Here is a 26113-nt window from a genome sequence, read left to right as displayed (position 1 = left end):
ACAAGTACAAGTGCTCAGGTTAAGGAAAACGATTTTTTAAATAGGAAGTCTTGAGATAAACGAATAAGTGTATTATGTTATGAGAAAGGACTGAGCCAAAACGGGATGGATTAAACCGAAATGGTCAAGTTAATACAAGGAAACGGTCATGGTCGGAAGTTCCAGCGAAGGTAGAACTTCTAACCACGGTCGGATATCCATCTAGATACCCGACCTACAAGTGCGACCTATTGAGATATGCATCACACTGCCATTATGTTATCTTTCGGAACAGTAGGCTACCTACCGGACTCGTAATATGCCAGACCCACTGAGTGGAGTGCTGATTTAAAATATACTGACAACATTTGTAAACCTACAAATACTTCCACCTCCAGCACTTAACTATTGCAAACCTTGAGAGCTTAGAGGGAGAGGCTTTGTCTAAGTGAAATGGTAATGTTCCAAACAGGAAGTCTCAGTCAAGTGATATCTCTTGGTGGGCGTGGTGAAGAGGTTCCGCTTACATTGTGCGCCGTACTGTGTGACTGTGATTGTAGCTGAGGCGCATGCGTACTACACCAGCACTGCGCAATACCAGTAGGCGTGGCACACAGAAAAAATATCCACTTGTATTAATACTTTAATACTTTTCAATGAAATGGCAACCATACAAAGTAGGTATTTTAAGCCAAGTATGAATGGAGATGAGTGTAGGTGTAGGATGAGTGGCACGATCTTGTAGTCTTGTTAGTGACATATTCCTTAGACACAGCTGTTAATTAATAGCCCATAATGGCAACTAAGGGATCTACAGTTTATAGTGGAGTCCGAACCACATTTTTGCCTAGGTAGCCTTAACGAATTGGTATAATTATCAGGATAGTACTGCGGATAGTCGTAGTACAGTACTCACTAGAGCGGACGTTAATCCACACCAGGGAGTATCGTATCCACAGTGCATGCCTATACCACAATTCGTGACCTCCTAGTTGGTTTACAGGACGTCGCCTATTGAGAAAAGCCTTTTTTAAGCTGAATTAACTACAGTTTGAATGTAAAATAAATTTATAAACTGGGACTATTGGATACAATAGTAGCCTATATCGGTTAGTGTTCACCATTAAACACTTCAAAACCAGATGAGGAAAAAATAACCGAATTTCCATAATAATTTAACCAATATTGCGTTGGCAGAGCTTTTAGCTGGAAACATAATATTGGTATTATAGGGCTCCGGTAAAAATGTGTGTTACAATGGTGTAAGTGACAGGACTGGATAACTAGACAATTAACATGGGTTTAAACCTGTGGAACGATCTTAATCTCCAGCTAGGAAAAAAAATTATGATGATGGAATATAGCTAGAATAATACATACCGTATTCTTTGAGACAGTGAAGCACACTTGGATGCGTATTTTAAGCTAAAAATGTGGATGTAGAATAGAATTATATGAGCGGTGCAGCTTTGTTACTCACTGAGCAGCTGTTCGAGCTGTTTCGTTAATCAGGATAATTAAAAGCCCAAAAGACAAATTGTGAATGAACATTGATTGATGGTGTAAAGATTCGCTAAAACTTCAGGATTTTCCTCAAAATCGTTTTATTTTCAAAAATTACTTCATTTTTAGACTGCCTACATAGTTAAATTGAGCTACATCAGTTGGACACAAAACTCCAAACAAACTAGGAATGTCATATGGTTTTGTTTTAATAAACAACTCAGTTAAGGTGGCGAAGCGGCGCCTACAGCAGCACGCTGACGTAATATTCTTCGTCAGCGTCTGTCCCTTGCTGCGGAATTCCGCGTACGGCGCGAGTCTGCAGCGCCGGCGTTCCGGGAAATGCTGACGCCACTATCTGGATACACTGTTCTCACACCGACGATCCCTGGAATCGCAGACGAAAGTGACTTGTCTTGACAAAGAACGGTAGCCTATTCTGACTTCCAGCGTCAGCGAACTATGCAGCACAATTGAGATGGTTTCAGGGCTGATAAATTGTATGTGAGCGGGGTATTTTGTCGCTTAGAATTGTGCTTTTATGGTTTTATGAAAGAAATGTTAAATTTTTAAAAGCATTATGTGAATATACGATGGGATATACCGGAACCGCTTACAGTTTAGCAGTGCCGCATTCAAGCGTACACAAACATTTGCTTTTATTTATTTTAAATTATATAGTGAGTGGTGATAGTTACGAGAAATCAAAGATCTCTAGAAGTTATGTTGACAATTAATAGGTACGGTACCGTATTTGACCATTTTAATTGCATCCTCTTCTCGTTTGCTATTAGGGTCTAATACCTACTTTAAATTACCTCTAGACTACAATTACCTCAAATTTATATCAACATCAAATACTGCACAATGTAGTATGAAATTTTTTTACAAAACTGAAAAAGATTAGGCTACTCTAATAAATTCAAAGGTGGACTATACATTCACCACATTGTAGCAACTTTTAAGTCGATGAAAAATACTAAATGAGAGAAAGCTGAATTTTACACTAAATAAGTTTTTCGCCAATAATTTCTAATTTTAATAACCTTAATATTTTTGTTAAATACTGTCATGTCATGCACGTTGTATTTAACACAAAGTTATAGAAACACCCGACGATTCGAATTAGTTTAAGTACACAAGAATCAGCATCTTAAAGACTTATGCAAACCTAACCTAATGCAAAGTAAAAAACGGCCACGTAAATAAACAATTTTGGAAATCTTGAAAAAATAACTAATATAGGCTACATAATGTACCTAATAATTACCCTCTAGATACTCTTTGAAAAAATTTAGTTAAGACTGCTGCCACTATACAGTGAAAGCATAAAACATGGTTAGTCTATGGTAAAAGTTTAAAATGCATCGTTAAAGATTTACGTTGAGGCCAAATGAGAAGACGTGCCGTGTGGGTTATGAGACAAAAGCCACTCCCTAGGGACAATCGACTTGTTAGTATTCCACTTCCACAGTTGACAATTCCCACTCCACCTCGCCACGGGAATGTGTGACGCCCAAAACGACTCTTGGCCCTAGAGAACCAGGCTGTTTGTGAATTCAAAAATACCCCCGCTGCAGCAAAACCTGCAGACTAAGCGAATATCCATTTACCTGGCTGGATTTCTACCAAAAAACCCCCTTAAAATTGTCAGATTTATTTCCTACTTGAATAACATAATTTTTATTAGTATAGGTTTGCAGCTACAGGGAAGGTATTGAGGTGTTTATTTTAATTGAAATGTTGATAGCTTAGAATGAAATAAACAAAATTGCTAAGTATGGTCAAAATATATCCATAAACAAGCATACAAAAAAGTTTATTTATTCTCCAAAGAATAACATGAGAATTTTAAATTTAAAGTTGTTTTTATTAATCTCCATAACCGTTAGGCATACAACAACGTTTCATTATACAAAATTATTTATTTTTTAAGCTGTAAAAAACGGTCTGAAAAGAAATTGTAAAATGTTATGTTTTAATTTTTAAAAAATTTTTAAATCTTTAAAAATTTTATGTTAAAATTTTAAAAATGGGAAAAACTAACTTTTACCCCATAAACCTCCGTTCCCATAGTCCGATCACGCTGGTTCACTAACTTGTACAAATAATTATAGGACATTTGTACTAAATTTCATCAAAATCGCATAGTTTTTCTCAAGTCAAACAATTTTTTTATCGCGCTAGCGGACACACACACACACATACGGTATTTGAATTTGAACGTAGGGTGTTTCTGGCCTCTGGGGACCTCAGTAAAAAGTATATCCGTCCTGGGTCTAGGTCCTACCATGAAATCTACAGTACGGTACCTAATAGATTATTCCTAATATGGGAAATTCGCTAATATAGAATTTCAAAACCAGTTAGGTAAATTTGGAATTTTTATTGTCTAACCGCAAGGTAATGTATTTGTATAGGTGAGTTCAACCACCTACCTAGCCATATCAAGTCAACATAGTTAATGACCTGTCGAACACCACTCATCTTTTATGATGAACTGATAACTCTGGAAAGGACCAAACATTTGGTGATATTTTCTGATAGTCACTTATCCAAGTTCATTAACACTATTGACTGGTATGTATGTAGCCTATGTAAACATATTTGCACTGGCTACTCTTGAATATTTTCTGCAGGCGGATCAACCTCTTCCTCAATTTAATTTGCACAAACCATCAATTTAGATAAAAAAAAAACATTAGGGCCTACTACTTATTATAATATTTAGAAGATCAAGATCTTGCGTTAAGAAGTTAAGTGAAGGGTTTGTTTAGCCATTAATGCTTCAATAGCAACCTAATTATGCCTATGTTGTCCTTTCATCTAAGTATACAATGGTAACAAAAGAAATTGAAAAGATGACAATTTCTTGTTAGGAAACTTAAACTCATTGAAAGATGTTACCGGATACTTATGTGTTCCCCTTAAACTTTGCCCTTAGGGGGAAGTTGGAAACCAATTTTCATCCTATATCACTCTGTAACTGTTGTCTGATCACGTGTCATTGAAATCACTCAAATAAGGATAGGCTAAGTTAATTTGATTCTCCTTGAGGAGAAGAACCAATATAGGTACGGTAGGCCTAGTATGGTAGCCTAATCAATATTTACTCTACAAATCATTTAGACTGTATCCAGGGAGTAAAATCTAGCTTCTTGTGGGCGGTTGCATGGACATTCAGAAAGTAAAGACATCTAGCCCAAAATATCTTGGTCTCACAGTGGATGAAAACTTTAGCTGGAAGCCCCACACATTCTTAAGAAGCGGTCTTGCCTAAGGACATTTTACTTGTTAAAGTTTCTCTGTCCTAGATCTAGGATTCTGAAAACTCCCATTTTTTTTTATTTAAATACATTGTTACCCCCTGAGCTGTAGGGCCTATATATTAATATACTAGATGGTGAATGTCAGCCAGAACATGTTTCGAACATTGTGTATCATCGGCTGAGCACTTTTACTATGGTAAAATGGCTTCGTTTTTTAGTTCAATAAATTAATATCTGAAACACATTAACGAGACGTACGGTAGACATTTAAAACACGTAGGCTATAGAGACATGCAGATTTGCATGAACATACAGTCGCGCCACAAGTTGGGGATAGATTCTAGAACGGGTCGGGGGGACTGGTCCCGGGTCCAGGTCTTACCATGAGTGAGACCTATAGGCCTAGCCTGAGACAATAAATCTATACAAATAATCTTTTGCATTTTTGACCATCGGGTAACTTTACTTAGGCTAATAGCTTATATAATTCCCTAATGGGATAACTGTTGAACCTTTTCACTAAAAACAACAATTAATTATTGCTGGCCGTTGGAAAACAAAATGAAGCTTGTTGTAGGTACTATAAGCGAACCGAACTAGTGCTATTGGGAAATACAAATTTTAAAATAGCCTAATTAATTGGTCCTGTGTTTAGGTCTTACCACCTACAGGTAGGGCCTACAGAAGGCTAAGTTTAATGGGCTGCACTTTACTTTACGTCCTACACTCATTTGAATGAAAATATCGATCGATATATCGATTATTCTATAAGTTATATCATTTGGTTAGTTAGGTAAGCTTAACGTAACCTAAGTAACTAACCAAACGATATATCGAATGAAAGAATTGAATAATCGATATTTTTATTCAAATGAGTGTAGGACGTAAAGTAAAGTGCAGCCGTTTAATGAGTTAAAGCTTCTTCTCTAACTTATAAGATTAATAGGTTACAGGAGAAAAAAAAATTTAAAAAAACGCCTAAGTTATAAAACTTTGTGTTATTGCTGTGTTTCAAATTTTTCAAATGTAATATAACTAACCTCAAACTCAAATAGTGGGCTACTGGGTTAAACCATTGTTAAACTTTAACTTCATGCCACTGGGTTTAATCCAAGCTGTATTAAAACTATTTAAAAAATTAAGTTTTCTGTTGTTTGACCAGATAAGAATCTCTAGGTAGGTACAACCAATTAGGTTTATACTTATAAATTATGTATAATAACATAACATTATTTGAAAACCTTTGAAATAATGTCATCGAACACCTGGACATATCAACAGAGGGCGCTGAAATCTCCGCGCCTGCTCTGTAGCGGCCATCTTACAGTGGAATCCAATCCCAGGCTAGTTAACCTTCAAAAGTTTTCTCTTCTACCTGTTTGAAAAATACGTTACCGAAGCTAATTTTCCCTTAAAAAATAATGTTTAAAAACTAGTAAATTAAATTAAAAACAATACAAACAATGTTAAGGGTTGTTATGAAAGTTTACCTGTTGTTATAAATCCTCTCAAACAGGTAGCCGTAGGCAAGGTGAATAAAAACACAATGTCGCACTAAACACTTCACAAAACTTTATAAACTTCATTCTTCGGTTTAAAACCATACATTATTGCACTTCATTATGACTACGATGATAAATACAATCACTTTGTACCACTACAGTAACTTTTTAAGTCACGAACATCACTTTTAAATTCGAAAACGCGTAAATTAGAATCCACGACAACAACCGCGTACGCACAACACAACTCAACAAAACCACTAAACAAAATCTAGTTTTCGAAGCGGCGCATGCGCAGACAGCGAAACCATGGATGGATAACTGCCAGCGCGTTCTGTCGATGAATACATTGAACTGCGTGAATCAAAACACACTCTGCCGGAGAATGAAACAACTACATTTATTTGAAGAAAATGATTGTGTAGCTGTCACCTTACATTCTCCCGAGTATATCCTAAGTTTAATGTATGCTATCAAGAATGTTAGAACAGAGACAGTTATGGATCATAAACATAAACGATTGACGCAACCATAGATAAAACCATTAAACATACATATGTTAATAAACCTATGTTAATCCCCACCCACTTTGTTTACAAATAATTTATTCAATTTTATTATTGTAAAAAATAATTATGTAGTTTTTACAATATTTATTTATTCATTGATCTATTTAAAATAATTTAAACTAATTCAAATAAAAAGAATATTGTGCTTTTTTTGCTTTATTCATAGTTAAAATAATAATAAACAGGGTGGAAAAAAGTCCCGGGATGGCTAAATACTTTAAAAAGTATAACAATTTAAGATACCCCCGCCGCAGCAAACCTGCCGACTAAGCGAATTTCCATTTGTCTGAATTGATTTTCAGTTAAATATATTTTAATAACATTAGGTTTAACGAGTACCTAGGTTTGCTGCTACAAGGAAACTAATAAAGTGTGTTTTTGAGTAAAATATTGATAGCTTAGTACAAAATAAATAAATTTGCCAAGTTTGATCAAAATATATCCAAAAACAAGCAAACTACAACATTTGACAATATTCTCCATAAGAATAACATGGGAATTTTAAATTTACAATTTCTTTAATTTTCTCCGTTACCAATAATCGAACAAAAATACTTTTATATACTAAATTATTTGTTTTTTAAGCTCTTTAAAAAGGTCTAAAGAGAAATCGGAAAATTTTGTGTTTTGAGGGTCAAAAGTGAGAAAAACCAATTTTTACAACATAAAACCCCCCGTAAAGCCCCGTTCTCATGGTCCGATCGTGCTGGTTCGCGAACTCATTCAAGTTTATCCCGCTTTACACCTTTAAACCAAATTTCATCAAAATCGGACAAAAATTACTCAAGTTATCGCGTTCACGGACGTATATATATATATATGTCTATATATATATATATATATACATATATAAAAATTTGAACGAATGGTGTTTTTGGCCTCTGGGGACATCAAAATGAAAAAGTAAATCGGTCCCGGGTCTAGGTCTTACCGTGCCACCAATAGCTACTTCCCTATAGGGAAATTCGCTAATAGAGCTTCAAAACTTCAAAACCTCTTGGAACGAACAACATACATGGTTCCCATCCTCTCCAATCTCATATTCATCAGATTTCGGACACCTTTAATCACTCACTTGTCATAGACAATATTTATTCTATTTGTCTATGCTTGTATCAAACAGCTAGAAATAGCTTCACAGTCCATTCACCGCACCTCTTAAGAATATAAAAGTAAATAATAAAATAAGTACCGGTAAACTAAAATGTAAACAAACAAACTATATTGTCAATTGCATTGGCCTGCTGTTGTTCACTAAATTATTCAAATAACATTACCTTCAAAAACATGCAAGGCGTACCTAGCCCTTTTGAAATCAGCCTGTGGGGCAGAGCACTTAGCGAGTCGTCCATATCAATACTTTTCGGCAAATCTACACACTCTAAGCTTCATTTTGATATGTCATATGCCTATATTTTTATTTGGTAAATGGCCTTAACAGTTTACATAAAATTTGATTGTATCACTTTAATAATATAGACTAGAGGTCGTCCAGTGGTCGTAACTCGACCAAAAATATTTAATGTACAGACTTCTTTATTTTCATTCCACACTTTGAATAGAACATGTGATTGGAGTTTCTTCCATTTGTTTTGATTTTCTGTTTATATTTCGTTGTTATTTCATCACCAGCATGGCAACTCATAATATCCATGTTAAATTTTTCAAAATTTTAAATTCATTTATTGTGCTTATTTTTGAGCCTATTTTAATTTATAAAGGGATTCTGCACACCTACAGGAAAATAGCTTTCTAACAGTATGCGTAGATTTTCCCTACGATGCACACGAGCTGAGAAAAAAGGTTTTAAAGAAACATGCTTGCCTATTATTATATAGATAGACTAGCTGTACCCGCGGGCTTTGCCCCGCTTAACTTCATAAGTATTCGCATGGTTCAATCACGTCCTGGTTGAAGTTCGTTCGCTACGCTCACTCACCTTCAAGTTGGAAATCGTTCGCTGCGCTCACTTGTTTTCAGGTTAGCTCGTTCGCTACGCTTACTCGCCTCCAGGTTGATGTTCGTTCGCTACGCTCACTCACCTTTTGGTTGCAAATTATCTGTTGTCATACATTTAAAAAAGTCATCCCTTTTATTGTTTATAATACAGTACTTTTATAAAGGTTTTTATGTTTTAATATTTAACATTGGAGAATTTAAAATTGGTTAAGTGCACAGGTGTGCTGCGATTGTGGTTTAATACATTTGGACTTATTCAAAAGTAAAATAGTTTTCTGTGCTGCAATCTGAAGAAACACTGTGGCACTATTTCAAATCATGACTAATGCTAATACAGAATGTTGTAGTTATTCAAACGTACAAAACAGTTGGTGAAAGTAAACATCTGCTTTTAAATTATATTTATTTGTAAACATTCTAGATCAAAAAGTCTGACATTGGCCCACTTAAAACCCTCTGGGGCAGAGCCCTTTTGACGGATCTGCACCAAACTTCACTCGAACCATCCTTGAAAGATGCTTAATAATGCCTGAAAGTTTCATTACAATCTGTCGAGCGGTTTCGGAGTCCATAACGTATATACACATATATATACATACATACATAGTTCCTCTTTTATAGATATAGATATTAATATGACTCTGATTTGGATTCACAACTTAGCTTATTCAAAGTAAAGTAATTTCCAAGGACTGTGTGGAATGTAGTATTTGCCACTCAAGATACTAGGTGTGGCAGGTACGTCCTCAAGAGCGCCGAGAAATAAAGTTATACAGTTCAATGCGATACGCATATGCTCATGGGTAAAGCTAGAGATTATTTGTTGGGAGGGGGGAGGATTTTTGAATTTTCTGTTGCAAACTAACCGGGGGTATGGAATAGAACATCACAACAGCAGGGACAACGTGTTTCGTTTAACAGATTGTTCAGGATGTGGCAGAACATTCATTCAACATGATATCATTCAAATTACATCATTCACTTATTCTCAGGCCCAAGAGGTATTTGCGTTCCCAACCCAACAAACCTAAAACTTCTTGGGTCCTGGTCCAACAGGAGAACAGGACCATTTACTAAAGAGGCCATGCTTAGTCTTCTTTGCATTGCATTGAAACTGCATTCAATTGTTTTGCTTCAACTCGATTGTTTGCAAAGCTTAAACTTTGCACAATGTGTTCAAGTTGCTTATTCCAATTTTAACTTCAGTATCGGTAGCTTAAGTTACTCCAAACAGTAGTCATGGACAATGAAAATCGCTCTAAATGTCATTGATGGAATTTATATGTGTCCGGCACTCCAAGGTCAACAAATAATATTAATCGATTACTCAGGGATTCATTTATACTGACAAAGTAGATAAAACAAACTATTTGGAGGTACTGTAAAACAAAAGCTTTATGTGGTGATTTTGGAAAAAATTACCTGTTGGCTGTTGATTCGCATGATTAATGTGCAACATGAAAGCAATGTTAGAACAGCTGCTAATTTTGACTCGGTTGTCAGTTTGAGTTGAAATTTTTTGCATTGTATTCTACTATTAAAGGCCTTTAATTTCATGTGCATATCTATATCTATAAAAGAGGAACTATGTATGTATGTATATATATGTGTATATACGTTATGGACTCCGAAACCGCTCGACAGATTGTAATGAAACTTTCAGGCATTATTAAGCATCTTTCAAGGATGGTTCGAGTGAAGTTTGGTGCAGATCCGTCAAAAGGGCTCTGCCCCAGAGGGTTTTAAGTGGGCCAATGTCAGACTTTTTGATCTAGAATGTTTACAAATAAATATAATTTAAAAGCAGATGTTTACTTTCACCAACTGTTTTGTACGTTTGAATAACTACAACATTCTGTATTAGCATTAGTCATGATTTGAAATAGTGCCACAGTGTTTCTTCAGATTGCAGCACAGAAAACTATTTTACTTTTGAATAAGTCCAAATGTATTAAACCACAATCGCAGCACACCTGTGCACTTAACCAATTTTAAATTCTCCAATGTTAAATATTAAAACATAAAAACCTTTATAAAAGTACTGTATTATAAACAATAAAAGGGATGACTTTTTTAAATGTATGACAACAGCTAATTTGCAACCAAAAGGTGAGTGAGCGTAGCGAACGAACATCAACCTGGAGGCGAGTAAGCGTAGCGAACGAGCTAACCTGAAAACGAGTGAGCGCAGCGAACGATTTCCAACTTGAAGGTGAGTGAGCGTAGCGAACGAACTTCAACCAGGACGTGATTGAACCATGCGAATACTTATGAAGTTAAGCGGGGCAAAGCCCGCGGGTACAGCTAGTTATTCATATTTATTTGATTTATACCCATATATGAGTGGAGGTTGAGGTGTGTATGATGAAGTGTGATGCCTTGTGTAGCTTTTTTTCTGACTGAGACCCTTAAGTACTAACCCAATTGCTTTTGAAAACACAATCTTTTCAGGCTTTATGGTACGATATTAAACATATTGAAACCTCCATACTTTAGATGATTTAACCCTCTTCAAAATGCCACCCTAACTTTGATTCTACGTTAAGTGTATCACTTTTTAAAATCATACTCTATTAGCAGATATTTTGTGCATCTACAACATTTTTTTCAATAAATATTTGCAATTTTACCTAGGCTATTTTGTATGTACGTGTAGGCTGAAAGATTTTTAAATGGTTATTGCAACCTTTATACTGCCCATAAGTATGTTTAAAAGGGGTTTATCTCAAAACTATTTATAGGGTGGACTTTTTCCCCATCCCCACAATTGGATACCTCATACCTGATTCATTTGATAAAAAAAAAACTTTAAATGATTTGGCTCTTACTAAAAAGCCAAATCAAGCCATGTAATCTAAGTTAGCTTTATATGTGTTGGAGAGCTACTCAATAACCCAACAATTATTGGTCTAGAAGGCAAGCGTCCACTGGATGAATTGCACCACAGTCATATAATTTGCTAGCAGGCTTGACCATTAGGATTTTACAGGTCAATATTAATAGTAAGTCAGGTTAAAAGAGAGATCAAATAATTACAAAAATTACAAACAGTTTAATACAAATATATGTTCTATGTACAAGGATATGGTATACATAAACAGTTCTAGATAGCAATCCATAGGAAGCGACATAACATTACAATAATACATACTTTAACAGTAGTTTAAGTTCTATCACAATTTAATAAAATCTGCAGAATACAATACAATCTGCAGTAATAATTTGTGAATATCTCTTCTAAATAAAGAATCACAAAAATAGTTACCTCTTACAAAAAGGTATACCACATATTTTTAAAACACCTTAAAATGAAGGAATATTTTTTTTTAATTTTGTAATCAAACTTCTAAATAATAAAACAGAGATTTCTGTACAATAAATCAAATACAAAACAAAATCAAGGCAGTGTGCCGGTTGAGATACTTTTTTGCTATTTGAGAAATTAAAAATATTTTTTAATCCTTAGATACTATTTACTTATCCGCAGATTACTAACATTAAATTAAAATAACAAGTTATAACTATAATTTAATTACCAACCCGAGTTTTAAGCAGAGTAGGTATCTTAAAATGATGTACTAACTACTCTATCATAGACTAACCTACCACAAGTAGACGTCTCATCCCATTGTAAATTGAAGCTCATTTGGTACTTTTGTATTACACAGAGGCACTTATTTTAGAAGGATTTTTTTACTGGAGACTAAAAATAACTACATAATTGAAAAGAATACACTTTAATTGACTTACTGTCCAAATTTGACATGATTACAATTAGTGGCCTTTGAGTTATGCCCCCAGAAGCAGGACCGATTTACCAAATAGGCTTGTCAGGCACGTGCCTAGGGCGCGAGGCAATTGGCTTCTTTTGGGGCTCTCCAAAAATTAGGGGAATAGATTGGTGTTTGTATTTGCATGATCGCGGTAAACTTCTAATAATCTATCGCGACCGTGTAGACATCGTAACCGACTCCCGTGATTGAGGCAAAATTCTAACTATTTCCCCGCGGTCGTCTGGACATTATCAATTATCAATTATTTAAGATGGGGACGCCACTATGTGCATATTTTAACCCAAATATGAGTGAAGGATGAGGGTAGGGTAGGATGAGTGGCGCGATCTTGTAGCCTTGTTAGGGACTAAGGCCGACATGTTCCTTAGACACAGCTGTTAATTAATAGCCCATACAGCTAATGACAAGCTAATTAATAGGCTATCGTCTCATATTGTCGTCTCCCACGGTCACAGAAACGTCACTTTTGTCATTTGCGATGGCGGTAAATTGAAAATACCAGGTGGATATACAAAATTTAGGCATGATTCCCGGGTTTGCCGGTTTTCCCGGTCGGTGGACACCCTGTATATGTATTGCAAAGGGGCACAACTATTAGTTGTGCTTAGGGCGCTGACATGGTTAAAAACGGGCCTGCCCAGAAGGCAGCAATGTCGGCAAGGATTGAGTTGAATGTGTTGCCGCCGCTAGCAGCCACATGTACTCCGCCAAGTAGGTATACAGCGCGCTGCGGCGGTTATGTTAGGTTGGGTTATCATAAATATGTTTGTAGGACTTTCCTCGTTTGTGTTATGAATCAAACGATACCAGATGAGTCATCACTCAGGACCCTGGAAGAGATACAGGCGGTGTGACAGGTGATGCGCGCACTCCGGTCAAAGATTTGACCTTCGCCTACTCGGAGGGGATTTGGCGAGCGAAAGTATGACTCATCTGGTATCGTTCAATTCATAACAAAACGAGGAAAGTCCTACAAACATATTGTTATGATAACCTTAACTAACATAACCGCCATAGTGCGCTGTATAAGGGTGGCCTCCGTATAATAAGAAAGTACCGCTCGTTTTTCAAGTCTAGTTCATGTCCGGTGACACTGGGCGTTAGTGACAACAACATTGTTTTCTATTATTTTACGGTTAATTTCATGTTTTCTGCATTAATGTTTGGTTATATAACTAGGGTACAAGTTATTTTTTATGATTATATCACATAACTTTATTTGATAAAACAAGGTTTTAGATTACTGAAATAACAAGGAACAAATTGTCAACAAAACACAACCTCTACAAGTGCACCGGACAGAACTAACAATAAAATTGGCTTCAGCTGTTCTATAAGGATGAGAAATCTACTAAGGGAGTATGATCTATGCTAATATCATTAGAATAATAAATTTCAAATAACATAAAAGAAGAAGGAATGTGTGGCATTGTAGTTTCCAAACAAGTTATGGACACACTTTAGAGTTTAAAAACAGTTTATGGGATATCTTAATTGGTGTACCTACTAACATTTTTAATTCATTGAAGTTATGATTTTAATTTTATACAACAATAAACAAGTATTATGGAATGAGTGGCATTGTTGTCCACCAGGAAAAGGGAAACCGAGACAGTTAAAAGGTAAAATGTCCACAAATTTAACTGTTTGACTTACTTGATAATCATTACAATGTAAATATATAACAAAATGTATTCTATCTTAATACTGGCCAGTATATGCCTAGCAATCTAGTTAATCTGCAGTCTTCTCTATATCCGTAGACGCTAGGCAGATAAGAACAACATTTTATTTTAAAATTGTATGTCAAAAATTTACACTCATGCGTTAAAAAATGTTAAATTAAAATTCAGCTATATAAAATTGGCTTCTGTTACTTCTACTAATTGCCATTAATTTTTTTATATTAGTTTCAAAGGCAAAAAGTAAGTGAACTACAATATTTGTTGAACAAATTATGCGATAATTTAATACTGAGAGAGGTCATAATTAAGGTAACCTACTTGATTGACACAACTTTTACCTCAGAATCACCGAGTCTGTGAGCTCTTCTTTTAACTTGAATTATTTTTGGTTTTTCATGTAAAAGCGGTGAAGTTCCATTGTCAGAATGTGGTGGTTTTGTACTTGGTGAATTTTCTTGATTCTTTACTAAACATTGATTCACATTTTCTTTTACAGAGTTTATTTTAGACAAAACAACATCTTCCATTTCAGTTGTACTGCTGCACTCTTCTGTGACAATTGTTTGACTGAACTCGATTGTTTCACTTTTAAGAACTGTTACATTCATAGGTTTCACCAATATGTTGGAAGACGACTCTGAGCTGGTATCATGAGACTTTTCTTGCAAAATATTTTCTTTGCTTTCATAATCTTGCTTGGTAGGATTTTCAGTTTTTTCCTTTGTCTCCACCTTTCCAGACAGAATTTGTATTTGTCTTTTCAATCGCTCTAACTCTTCTTTGTAACTTAAATTTGTATCATCATCTTCTTCTTTTGCTTTACTTGATTTTTTATCTTCAGTTTGAGATAAGTTTATGTCACGATTTGCATTATTTAGTTTAACACTAGAATCAGCAATATTGTTAACTATATTACCATCTAACTTGTGTGTGGAAGAGCTAGTATTTCTTGGCCCTCTATCATAAGAATGGGAGGAGCCACTTCTTGATCTTCGCCTGTAATTTCGGCTCCTATGTCTTTGTCTTTCATCAATCATTCTATGATTAAATTCTGAGCTCCTACTTCTAGATCTGTCACCTCTGTGCCTACTTTTATGATGAGAGCGTCTACTATGATGTCCCCTCTCATCATACCTATGTCGCCTACTATCTGGACTGGGAGACCTCCTGTGGTAATCATCATATCTTGAACGCCGGCTTCTACCTCCACTATATGTTCTAGTTGGGGAATAATAACGATGATCCTTTCTTCTGCTATAATCAGAACTTCTGCTAGGAGGTCTCTTTAAACTGTGGGAATGTCTTCTCTTGTATTCAGGTGAGAGTTCATATCTGCTTCTACTCTTTATGCTGCATTCTGGACTTTGGCTTAATGATCTTCTTGATTTATTTTGATGGTTTTGTGCAAATTCTGGAGATTTACATTTTGTGTCACGCTGTTGATGTTTTTCTGGGCTGAGGCTTCCTGATTTTCTTCCTTCACTAGGTGTTGATTCATTGTGTATAACATGATCTTCTTTATAACTTTTATTTGTTGAGTCACTGTCACAAGGCTTTTCAGACACTTTTGAAGTGGACTTCTTATCTACACTTTTACACTCACTTATTTTTCCAACATCCTCAATGTTTCCGGAACCATTTGAAACCAACTTTAAAGCATTTAGGTCCTGTTTATGTTTAGTGAGTAGATTGGCATTTGTTCTCAATCGTACTTCAGGACCAAGACTAACAGAACGCCGAGTGTAATGTCTTCTATCTTTGTGTGAAACATCAAATCGTCTTGAATAGGGTTTACTATATGTATTTCTCTTTCCTTTTTCAAGCAAAACACTATTATCTTTAGCCAACGGTTTTTGGGTCGAACCTGGTTTTTCTGTTGATTTGTCAGCTGTTTTTTCACTACATTTTGAGGTTTCTGATGGAATCGTGTTTTCCTTTTCTTTATCAGCTTTGTTTTGATATTTACTAATGCGAAGTTTTTTATTGATACTTTCTACATGTGATATCTGTTCAAACTCATTATTTTTATTTTGGACCTTGCACTGATCGCCTTCACTGGAAATTATGTTGTCTGATGGTTTAGATTTGCTTTGGGACACTTGATTGACTTCCTCTGACTTTAAAGCGGCATTTTTCACTACATTAAGATAATTCATTGGTAGAGGTTTTTGTATCATTTTCAGACTTTCACTTCTTTTGAACGATGTAGATGTTTTGCTACAAGTAGAATTAGATGAAGAGATTGTTTTTGCTAGGCTAAGTAGATTTTCAATAGCATTGATATTTGTGGGAGAGCCTGGAGAGTTATCTTGTTTCAAAGGTTTAGTCTGTTCAGCTCTTTTACTGGTAATTTTTATTTCAGAATCATTGACAACCTTGCTTGATCTTACATTATATGCCACATCTTTACCAGCTTTACAAACAAACTTAGGGGTTTTTACTTGCTCACTATTTTCTCTTTCACAAACAACTTCATGTTTCTCACGCATTAAAGCAGGTTCAACTTTTTCTACATTGCTTGTTGTTTTAAGCTCAGGCGTGACTTTAGTCTCTGTTGTTATTCGTCGAACAGGTTTTGTTCTTCTAAAGGGATTGTTTCTGGGTGACTGTGATGTCCTAATGTTGCTTACGTCAACACTAGAATCGTTAGGAGTCCTTGTACTCTCTGGGTTATCACTTTTATCTCTACAGATATTTGTTGTATCATTTGTTTCTTTTTTCGGGACTGTTAACAGCTTTGAACTACTATTTATAGCCGATTTATTGGATGGAGAAGAATTAGTACAATTAGAAGTTGTATTACCTGTTGCACCAGATTTTGAGCTACCATTACTTTCTTGAAGACTCTGACTTAAAGGCTTTAGAAATTCAAAATTCTTTTTCTTCATCATCTCCCTTTCTTGGTCGCCTAAGCTTTTGGGTTCCATAAGGTCTGATGACTGGGATTGTTGCAAAGACCCATTACTTTTCTTCACAGGTGTTCTTATAGGTGATATATCTCGCATACGAGTCAGAGCAGACACAAATCCCAATGTATCTTCAGTCAAAGCAAAGACACTATTTTCAGAGTGTTTAAAAGCAGAAACTAATGTTAACTGAGGAGGAGATGGTGCAAATCTAATTTCTGGAAAGTCTTCAATTTTGTTTTTAAATACGGTTTTGGTATCATTATTAGACTGTGACAAATTGGATATAGAAACCTTTTCTGGAGACCAAACTTTGTCAAATGCCACAGAAGTTTGAGAGTTTTTCAAATCCTTTAAATTGTTCATATCAGATTCTTCGTTGTTAGCAAGTTGCTCCTCTTCATTTTTGACAGCAACTAATTGGGGTTCTAAGATCACTTCCTCTGAGATCGTTTCTTTGCTTTCAACCAATGTTTGAGACAAACAAATTGTTGTTTCCTCTTTTTTGCTAAAGTGATGCTCATTTATTAATCCATTGTCATTTTCTTGTTTTTCAAGTAGTTTTATTTTTTCTGAAACAATTGAATGAGTTGTGTTTCCTGATCTTACTGCACTTGGATCTAATCCAGGATCTTGTCTATCTAAGAGGGGTTCTGGCTTATTGCTTGTTGTGTTTATCTTGGTTGACAAATTATCATTAGTTTCTTCTAACTTATTCTTTTCACTAACTGACACCCTTGGCGAATTAATCTGGGAACCAGCTGTTGTATCAATGACTAAATCTTCATCACTGTCACTATCTAATGAGGGACTATCAGGGAAAATAGGCGATCCAGGTTGTAAAAATCCATTAGGTGGAGAAGGAGCTTTTAATTCATTGGCATCTGCGTTGTTTCCTGGCAGTACAATAACATTATTTTCCAAACCAGATTTTAATGGGCTTTCGCCAAATAGAGATGTTATAAATTTACTTTTCTTTACAGCATTTGGAAATGTTTCCAGCTTAGGCTTTTGACTCAGTGATACATTTTTATTTTCAGCAGGGAAATTTTCTGATAGCTTGCGCTTCCTTGACTCGGATTTGATTTCTGTTGGGGATTGGTCAATGTGTTTACTACTGAGAGGGGTAGACTTTTCTACTTTAGGGACCAAATTCCCAAATGTGACAGGTGATATTGTCAGCTTTTCTGTAGGCCTTTTGTTAATATTTGACAATAATTTGCTGGTCGCTCTAGATGCAGGGCTATTGTCTTTTTTAGGCTCTGCAACGTTTTTACCTTTAGCAAAACTAGTCTGAGGAGAGGATCGTCCAGAATTTTGATGCTTCAATATATTTTCAATGGTTTCATTTAAAGAGTAACAATTTTGCTGATTTTTCTTAGAGGAATCTCTGAGATCACACTGGATAACTATATTTTCAATGGTATTTTTGGATCTTGAAGGCGTTTGAGCTTCAACTGTTATTGAAGATTGTATCTCAGGTGATAATTTAGCTGGTGGAGATGTTTTGCATGAGGTTCCCAGCTTTATAATTTGTTGTACATCTTTCTGCAGTTTGGATGTTATACTATCAGATTTACAAGTATGCAATGTCTCTGTTTCTTCATTGGAAGTACTTCGTATCACATCAGTCTTAACAGGTAACTCCATATTTTTAAGAAAAATATCGTTAACCTTTTCAGGACTAATGCCATGGATTTTCTTATAAATTCTTTTAGAATAAGTTGTAATGGGGCCCTGTATGGGTGGGGGTTTGGCTTTTATTGGATTATTTCCAGTAAGTTTTGGAGTACCAAGATCTTTATCACAAGGTAAATCAACCGTGTTCTTATCTTCATTGCTTTTCTGAGAATACTGCTCTTGAATATCATTCCTTTCCCCTTCTGGCAATATGTTTGTAGGTTTCTGGTTTGTCAAACAGTCTGATGATCTGTTGGATGGTCTTGGATTCTCTAACTTCTCCGGAGACACCTTGGGTGGATTAATCACTGCATCGTTTGTTTCAATAGTATTTTTAGGCAGTTCTGAATGTTCTTGAGTCTTTTTGGGATATTGTGAAGAGATCTTTCGGTCATCTACTTTTTCCCTCCTTATTGGAGATCTATACCTTCTTGGTGACGGATTCCCATATCTTCGAGATCTTGGCGAAGCTTGACTTGATCTCTTTCGAAAAACCAAATCGTCTTTCCTGCAACACAAAGAAAAAAATTACAGTTTAAGTTTGTGTGATGATGTTGCCAGTTGACTAACTGTTGTAGAATAAAGGCAAATAAAATGTACTACCGGTACCAATATTTGTCAAATACCCCAATCACTCAAAGCTGTAGACTAAGCATATTTTCATTTGTCTGATTTGATTTTTACTCAGATACTTCCTTAAACATGTCAGATCTATTCCGAATACCAAATCACGGTGCTTTTAGTGATTGACGGAATGCAACTTCAAAGTATTTTTTTATGAGAAAAAAAAATCGTATAAGGTTGGTTTTAACTGTTTTATGTTCAGAATTTAATAAATAATAAAAAAAATAAAAAAATAAAAAATTGTAAAAATTCTTTTTTTTGGCCATTTTTGGCAACGACCGAATACCAAAACACGGGACGGTGCTTTTAGTGATTGACAAAGTGCTACTTCAAAGTATTTTTTTATGAGAAAAAAAAATCTTATAAGGTTGGTTTTAACTGTTTTATGTTCAGAATGTAATATATAATAAAAAAAAATATAAAATAAAAATTGTAAAAATTCATATTTTGGCCATTTTTGGCGTGAACTCCCCCCTTAAGCTGTGATAATCTAATAGGATTAAAATGAAATAGATGAAAATGTTTTTGTAGGGTAATTCAGAGTTACTTTATAAGATTTTTATAGCATTGGTATTTGTTGCAAAGTCGTTATTGAAGTTCATAATTGAATATTAAAGGGTAATACATTCAAGGGTGCCACAGTCAGTATTTTATTTGGGGGAAATTAAAGTAATATCAAAGGTGGGAGCAGGTAGCTGGTTCGACTTGATACGGAGGTGTTATCGGAGGTTGTGACAGTTTATAAAATAGATGAACCGCCAAAGTACCAAATTAGCCATAAAATAATAAGCGACATTCCAATACATATTACTACGATTAAGCACAATATTGTTTAATCTGTTGGACTGCGAGACTCAACCTTCGTTTTTGAATCGTTGGCCAACGAACAGGATTTGCTTGGTACTGGTCATCTCAAACAATTAAATCAAATATCACTCTTCCGTTGACACATTCGCGATCAGTGTGTAACCGCGCCGTATCTTCCCTTTTGATAGATCCATTTCACATTCTTAAACAAAGACTTCAAATTGACTGTGTCACTCGAGGTCATTCATTATTGTATATAAACATAACAATCAATTATTAGGTACAATCAATTGTAGTACTCGTCAACACTGTACAATAAATCAAATCGTTACTCAACTTTTAGTTCTCAATAACCTTGGTAGTTCATTATTAGCAATATTGGTTATCTGGTGCAATAATAGTACAATTCAGTAAGTCACAGACCACTACAAAAGATTCACCTTTGAAGTGCAACACTAAATTCTAGTGTAGTAGTGAGCAGATTAAATTCAGTGTAGATTAAGATTGGCTATTAATCATTATATTAAAGGTATTTCAGTCTGGAAGAACTTCAAACAGTACCAAGGACGTCCCATAAGGACTTCTGGGGATATTTTTTTATTTTACAGGGCCCACTTAAATATTTCTTTAACACCAAGCTTCCACTGCCAAAGCTCTGTTCTATATTATTATAGCCTTCCAAGTTCTTCCAACCTAGGGACAACCAAAATTTGTAAAGAATTCTTTTTGAGAGCATTGCAAGGAGTAAATATATTTAAATATAATATTTAAATATATAAAAGTAGAGGGAACCTTTCTTTTTCTTTACACTATGACTATTTGATATTGATACTACTATTGTTACTTTGTTGGTTAACTTTGACACACGTTATTGGTTGGCTTGTTTATAAGTTTATGTACATGTTTTTGCAATTATAACTATTTAAATTAAAGCTGTACCGGTTTGTATATTTTGGAAAATTTTAGGGTAAATTATATTCTTGATCTTCCACTTATCTCCAATGTATTACACTCAGTCCAGAATTTTCTCCAAGGTTTCCAACTGTAAATTTCACTGTGATTGTGAGTAATGAAGGTGATTACAATGTCTCCTTGATCCCAGGAGATGTTAATGATTCGCCGTGTTCGAGGGAGCTGGCCATAATTTCGTTGCTATTGCAAGAGAGGATGATGATCCTGGTCACAGATTACAGTCATGACGACATTAAATAGCCCAATAAACAATAATTAAATTTGTTGACATTATTGCCATTTGCAAGAAATTTTACTCAAGGTAAACAAAACAAATTTAAGTTTCCCATGTTGCACTGTAAACAAAATTCTTTGCCGGCCTAAACTTAAAGTACAAGCCCGTCAATCACTAAGTACTTTTATGATCAATTTACTGACTTACCGTCGATTGACATCGGTAAGTGACGGATAGGCTTAACGAAGCCATTTTGGTAAAAGTTTTATTTGTGATTTTCTCTTTATTTTTATCCAATAAATCATTAGGCCTACAGTAGAACCCCTCATATCCGACCATGATGGGACCGGGCCATTTACCGAGCCAGCCACGGTCGGAACGGCAAAACTATCGCCGAGGACAATTATCTGCAGTATTCGCGACATCGGTAATCGTCTCCCGAGACCACGATAACACCCTCGAGCATACTTTGCAGTCTCCGAGACATTGGCAATCGTCTCCCACGACTGCGACAACACCCGTGAGTGTAACTTGCAGTCTCTGTGACTTCGATAATCATCCCTCGCAACGGCGGCAACACCCGTGAACGTAACTTGCTGTCTCCGTGACTTAAGTAATTGCATGTTACGGCGTCAACACCCGTTAATGTGGTGATCCGTCTGCCACGATAGGCCTTTCGGTTAACCGATCGTCCTCGGCGTTATCGCCCCAGACAGGAAACAAGTAGACAGTAGGACATCCCGAGGATTGGGTTATTCGAGGTCGGATATGAGGGGTTCTACTGTAGTTAAATTATGTTCCCACCTTTATTTGAACACCCTGTTATTCAGTCAGCAATAAGTTCAGAATATAATATTAGATTAAGGGCCAACTTACTCTCTTCTTATTTCATCTATCAATCTGTCCTTCCTTTTGATCTCAGCTTGGGCAGTCTTAAACAAAGCTGATGAGTTGAACGACACAGTCTTATGTTGCTCCTTCAAGTCATTATAATCTTTGCGAAGCTCTTCATAGCTCTTCTGCAAGGAAGTTAAACTTTTTAACAGCAACTCCTTCTCCTTCAGAAGTTTTTCAACTTTTTCTTTGAGCTGAAAAAAAAAACTTGTTTAAAACTTGGTATAAATGCTGTACAAAATAACTGATAATCTAAGTCAGCAATCGAGTGTAGAAAGCAGTAAATCATATCGTCTTTCCAAGTAGCAAGCAATTGAGAAGCTAGACGCAAAACATATAAGCTTGAATCTCTGCTCACAACCTTGACCTTTAGGTTGGAGCTCGTTCGCTGCACTCACTTGCTGCTAACTCGCCTCCAGGTTGAAGTTTGTTCGCTACGTTCACTCACCTTTTGGTTGAAAAATTAGCTGTTGTCATAAATTTAAAAAAATAATGGTGCTGCACCGTGTTGGTAAACCCATTAACTTTTTAATGCTGTTGAACATTACAGAATCAAATTGTTTAGTTGAACCATCTGTTAAGATTCTTTAATTCCATTTAAATATGAGTACTCACAACGTTAACATGGGAAACTCCAGAGCCACTGGGGCGGAGCCCTTTTGACGGATCTGCACCAAACTTCACACAAACCATCCTTGAATAATGCTTAATAATGCCTGAAAGTTTCATTACAATCTGCCGAGCGGTTTCGGAGGACAAACAAACATAGGCCTACATTGGATTTTATATATATATATATATATAGACTAAAACAAACTTAAGATTTAAGACTGCCATAAAACATAAATCAGAACATCTAGTATTATTATGTATATTTAAATAATCACTCATGCTCTTGCCAAATAAATTAACGTATTATAGCATTACACATAGTATGAATACGTCAACCCTACGTATTTAATTTAGTTTTTATCCAAATGCTGAATTTGTGTCACAAACGCTGAATGTGCTTAGCTGTTACGTTAAGCAAATGGTGTTATACCAAAAGCTTGTCTAGAATGTTAGCGTCGGCTGCTAGACTTTTTGAAAATTAAAACTTTATTTCTAAAAACTGAAACCCTAAACAAAAATTATGCCTTCGACATTCCCTAGTTCTCAAAATTATCTTTCTTTCAACACAAAAATCATGAAAATCCGTCAAGTGGTTGGTTCAGAATCGTGAAATAAAAAAACCCTGTCACGTTTTTATATATACTGTATGATTAGAACATACAAAGCAAAAATTGTAGGCCTACTAACTGGTAACTTATAAAAATTGGTCTATATTGTTATTGAGAAAACATGATTTTCATATTGGCAGGTGTAAAAAGTAGCCTACTGTAATACAAATCACGAAAGCGCATAATTTTATTACCATATCATAGCCTACTTATTAATAATTAGGCCTACATAAAAATACCTTATACAAAGTAACCTTTACCTTGTAACCTACTTAAGTAAGTAGAATTAATATTAGTTTGCATTTAAATCCAAATCCTATTATTCTAAAGCCTCGTTCACACGGGGCGAGTTTACAAGCTACTCGCCAGCGTGTAACAAGCTGGTGAGTCAGCGAGTGCGCTTGTATTCGTTCACACGGAGCTTTTCCACTCGCCAACTTGTAGAAAGACACCGGCGAGTGTGCTTGTAGTCGTTCACACGATGCTTATTCCACTCGCTGAGTAGCTTGAACCAAATCCTCCGACATCTTTGAATAAAATGTGCACAAGCGCATGCAACTGTGTTCACACTGGGCTACTTTACACGCCTACTCGCTCAAAAGCTGGCGAGTAGGAGTGTAAAGTAGCCGCAGTCAACTTTTTCCAGAGATTTTTTACAAGCAGTTTTTGAGCAAGTATGTCGTTAACACTGAGCTATTTTACTAGCTGCGTGTAAAGGAGTCGGGGTGTAGCTTGTAAATACGCCCCGTGTGAATGGGGCTTAAGGGACTTATTTACTCCTTCCCTCTATAAGCCGCAAGTATTTATATTTTTATTGGGAAAATTGAAAAAAAAAACTCTTTGAATAGGCCTACTGGCTTAACATTTGGTTGTTGTCTACTATTTTATTTCTTGTCTACTTATTTTAAAACAATTTGAAAACTCTCGCCTAAAACACCAGTACAATACCAGTCCATCTCTCAAAACACTGTAATTTTCTCTTATGTACAATCATCTTTCATGAAAGAAGGTTAGCCCAATTGGGTCTATACTCCTGGCAAAATAATTACCTGAATGGTTACCTGAACAGCGCTGTTGCAGAGTAGTGTCAGCGGCCCAAACTACGCCACCTCGGGCATGTTAGTAAGTCTGATTTGTTATTTATTAGGCTAATATTGTGTTTATTGTAGGTTGTACAACATAGCCTGGTTTTTGTTGATGATATTTGTTTGTTTGGTCGTAGGCTAGTTTTGTTGTTTTATAATGCATTTTTGATACTAAATTATTTAAAGGGGCTTTTAGGCGCACTGCACTAAGTTACCGAACGACGACCGAGGCCCAAGCGGCAGCTGCCCAAATTACGTCACCAAAATCGGTAACAACTACTAGCATTATATGTCTCATCTTAAAAGGGTATACTCTATGATGGTATATTTAAATTATTTCTCTATAACAGATGTATTATTTTATTTTTGCCATGAAGCGCTGAGCAACAGACCAGCGTAGGCCTACTGGTAAAAAAAAAAAAAAAACACAAATGAGCAGAACTGATAACCAGAAATTGAGATACAGTAGACATACTTACTGGAATGATAAAATCAGAATCCATGTTATAGCCTAATGAACAAATAAGTTACATGTTCAGGGTAGGCTACCTAATCCTTTTATTTCCTAATCCTGTTCAGGCCTACCCAAAACGATATAAGTTAGACTAGGACCTCAAACAGATATTTCATCCAAAATTATAAAGTTTCTTTGCGGAACTGTTCTAAAACTTTGTCTTGGATGGAAGATTGAATTTGCATGGACCTTAAGTTAGCTAAGTGATATGTCATAATTAGCCTACATTGCTGAAAGCGATATAAAATTAAATGGTTAATGGACATGCCTCTAGGTTTCTTTAGCCCCTCTGGAAAATGCAGAGGGAGAAGCTAGACCTAACCTAACCTAAATATTACCTTGGAAATTAAACCATCCTGGTCGGAGAGAACGTCAGAGTAAATATCGATGTCTTCAGCACTTTCACGCTTATTTTCTTGTTCATTATCTGTTGCACTCATTGTATGTTACCAAACATACTATTCTGTCCTTTTGTAAAAATAAACTAAACGAGCTTTCAACTTAGTAGGCCTAGGCCTATGTTTGACTTTTTAGCTCACTTGCGCTGTCATTAGGAAAAATTAAGCGGACTGCGATGTAGGCTAATAGGTACGTAACTTTAAACCACTAGTATAACTAACACGAATAAAAATATTAAAATAATAACTTTTTCCTTTTTAGGGAACAAAACAGCAGAACAGTAAATAAATAAAATAGCAATAGAAACCTGACTCACTGACTCTGACACTCTGACATGACATAAGAAATGTGAAAACGAAAACGAAACGAAAACAAAGGACGACAAAGACAAAACGACATGCATAGAGTATTAAGGCTTTTGTTTTGGCGCCAGTATAGCAAAACTTTTCCATCGAGTACTAAGAAACACTTGGTAAAATATAAAATACCCCCGCCGCAGCAAACCTGCAGACTAAGCGAATTTCAACTTGTCTGATTA

General features: G+C 35.6%; 2 protein-coding genes across 5 annotated transcripts in view; both read right to left on the bottom strand.

Annotated features, from left to right (window-relative positions):
* LOC128987718 (afadin-like) overlaps positions 1 to 6500 on the bottom strand; it is a 253441-nt gene extending 246941 nt beyond the window's left edge. For all 4 annotated transcript variants that reach the window (XR_008490271.1, XR_008490272.1, XR_008490273.1 and 1 more), the window contains exon 1: positions 6242 to 6500. The gene's annotated coding sequence lies outside the window, so the exon portion shown is untranslated. The remainder of the gene's footprint in view (positions 1 to 6241) is intronic.
* Positions 6501 to 11813: 5313 nt separating this feature from the next.
* LOC128985168 (serine/arginine repetitive matrix protein 2-like) lies at positions 11814 to 25820 on the bottom strand. The gene is made up of 3 exons (XM_054404550.1): positions 25515 to 25820; positions 22340 to 22551; positions 11814 to 19354 (listed from the first exon to the last, which is right to left on the bottom strand). The coding sequence occupies exons 1-3, from the start codon at positions 25614 to 25616 to the stop codon at positions 14575 to 14577; spliced, it is 5094 nt and encodes a 1697-aa protein (XP_054260525.1). The 5' UTR covers positions 25617 to 25820; the 3' UTR covers positions 11814 to 14574.
* Between the last annotated feature and the right edge of the window lie 293 nt (positions 25821 to 26113).

The sequence above is a fragment of the Macrosteles quadrilineatus genome, unplaced genomic scaffold (assembly GCF_028750875.1).
Source record: "Macrosteles quadrilineatus isolate MER2022 unplaced genomic scaffold, UCM_ALF_1.0 Scaffold_2__2_contigs__length_208266976, whole genome shotgun sequence".
Classification (NCBI taxonomy): Eukaryota; Metazoa; Arthropoda; class Insecta; order Hemiptera; family Cicadellidae; genus Macrosteles; species Macrosteles quadrilineatus.
Note: the sequence above shows the minus strand (reverse complement) of the source record. Positions and strands in the feature narration are given on the sequence as shown.

Bases quoted from the DNA above. Each gene is read 5' to 3' on its own strand.
- LOC128985168 (XM_054404550.1), bottom strand. From the start codon at position 25,616: ATGAGTGCAACAGATAATGAACAAGAAAATAAGCGTGAAAGTGCTGAA. The intron at 22,552-25,514 runs GTAATATTTAGG...TTTTTTTTTCAG, and splicing joins AGGATGGTTTAATTTCCAAG to CTCAAAGAAAAAGTTGAAAA. The intron at 19,355-22,339 runs GTAAGTTGGCCC...TTTGTGTTGCAG, and splicing joins ATAGATGAAATAAGAAGAGA to GAAAGACGATTTGGTTTTTC.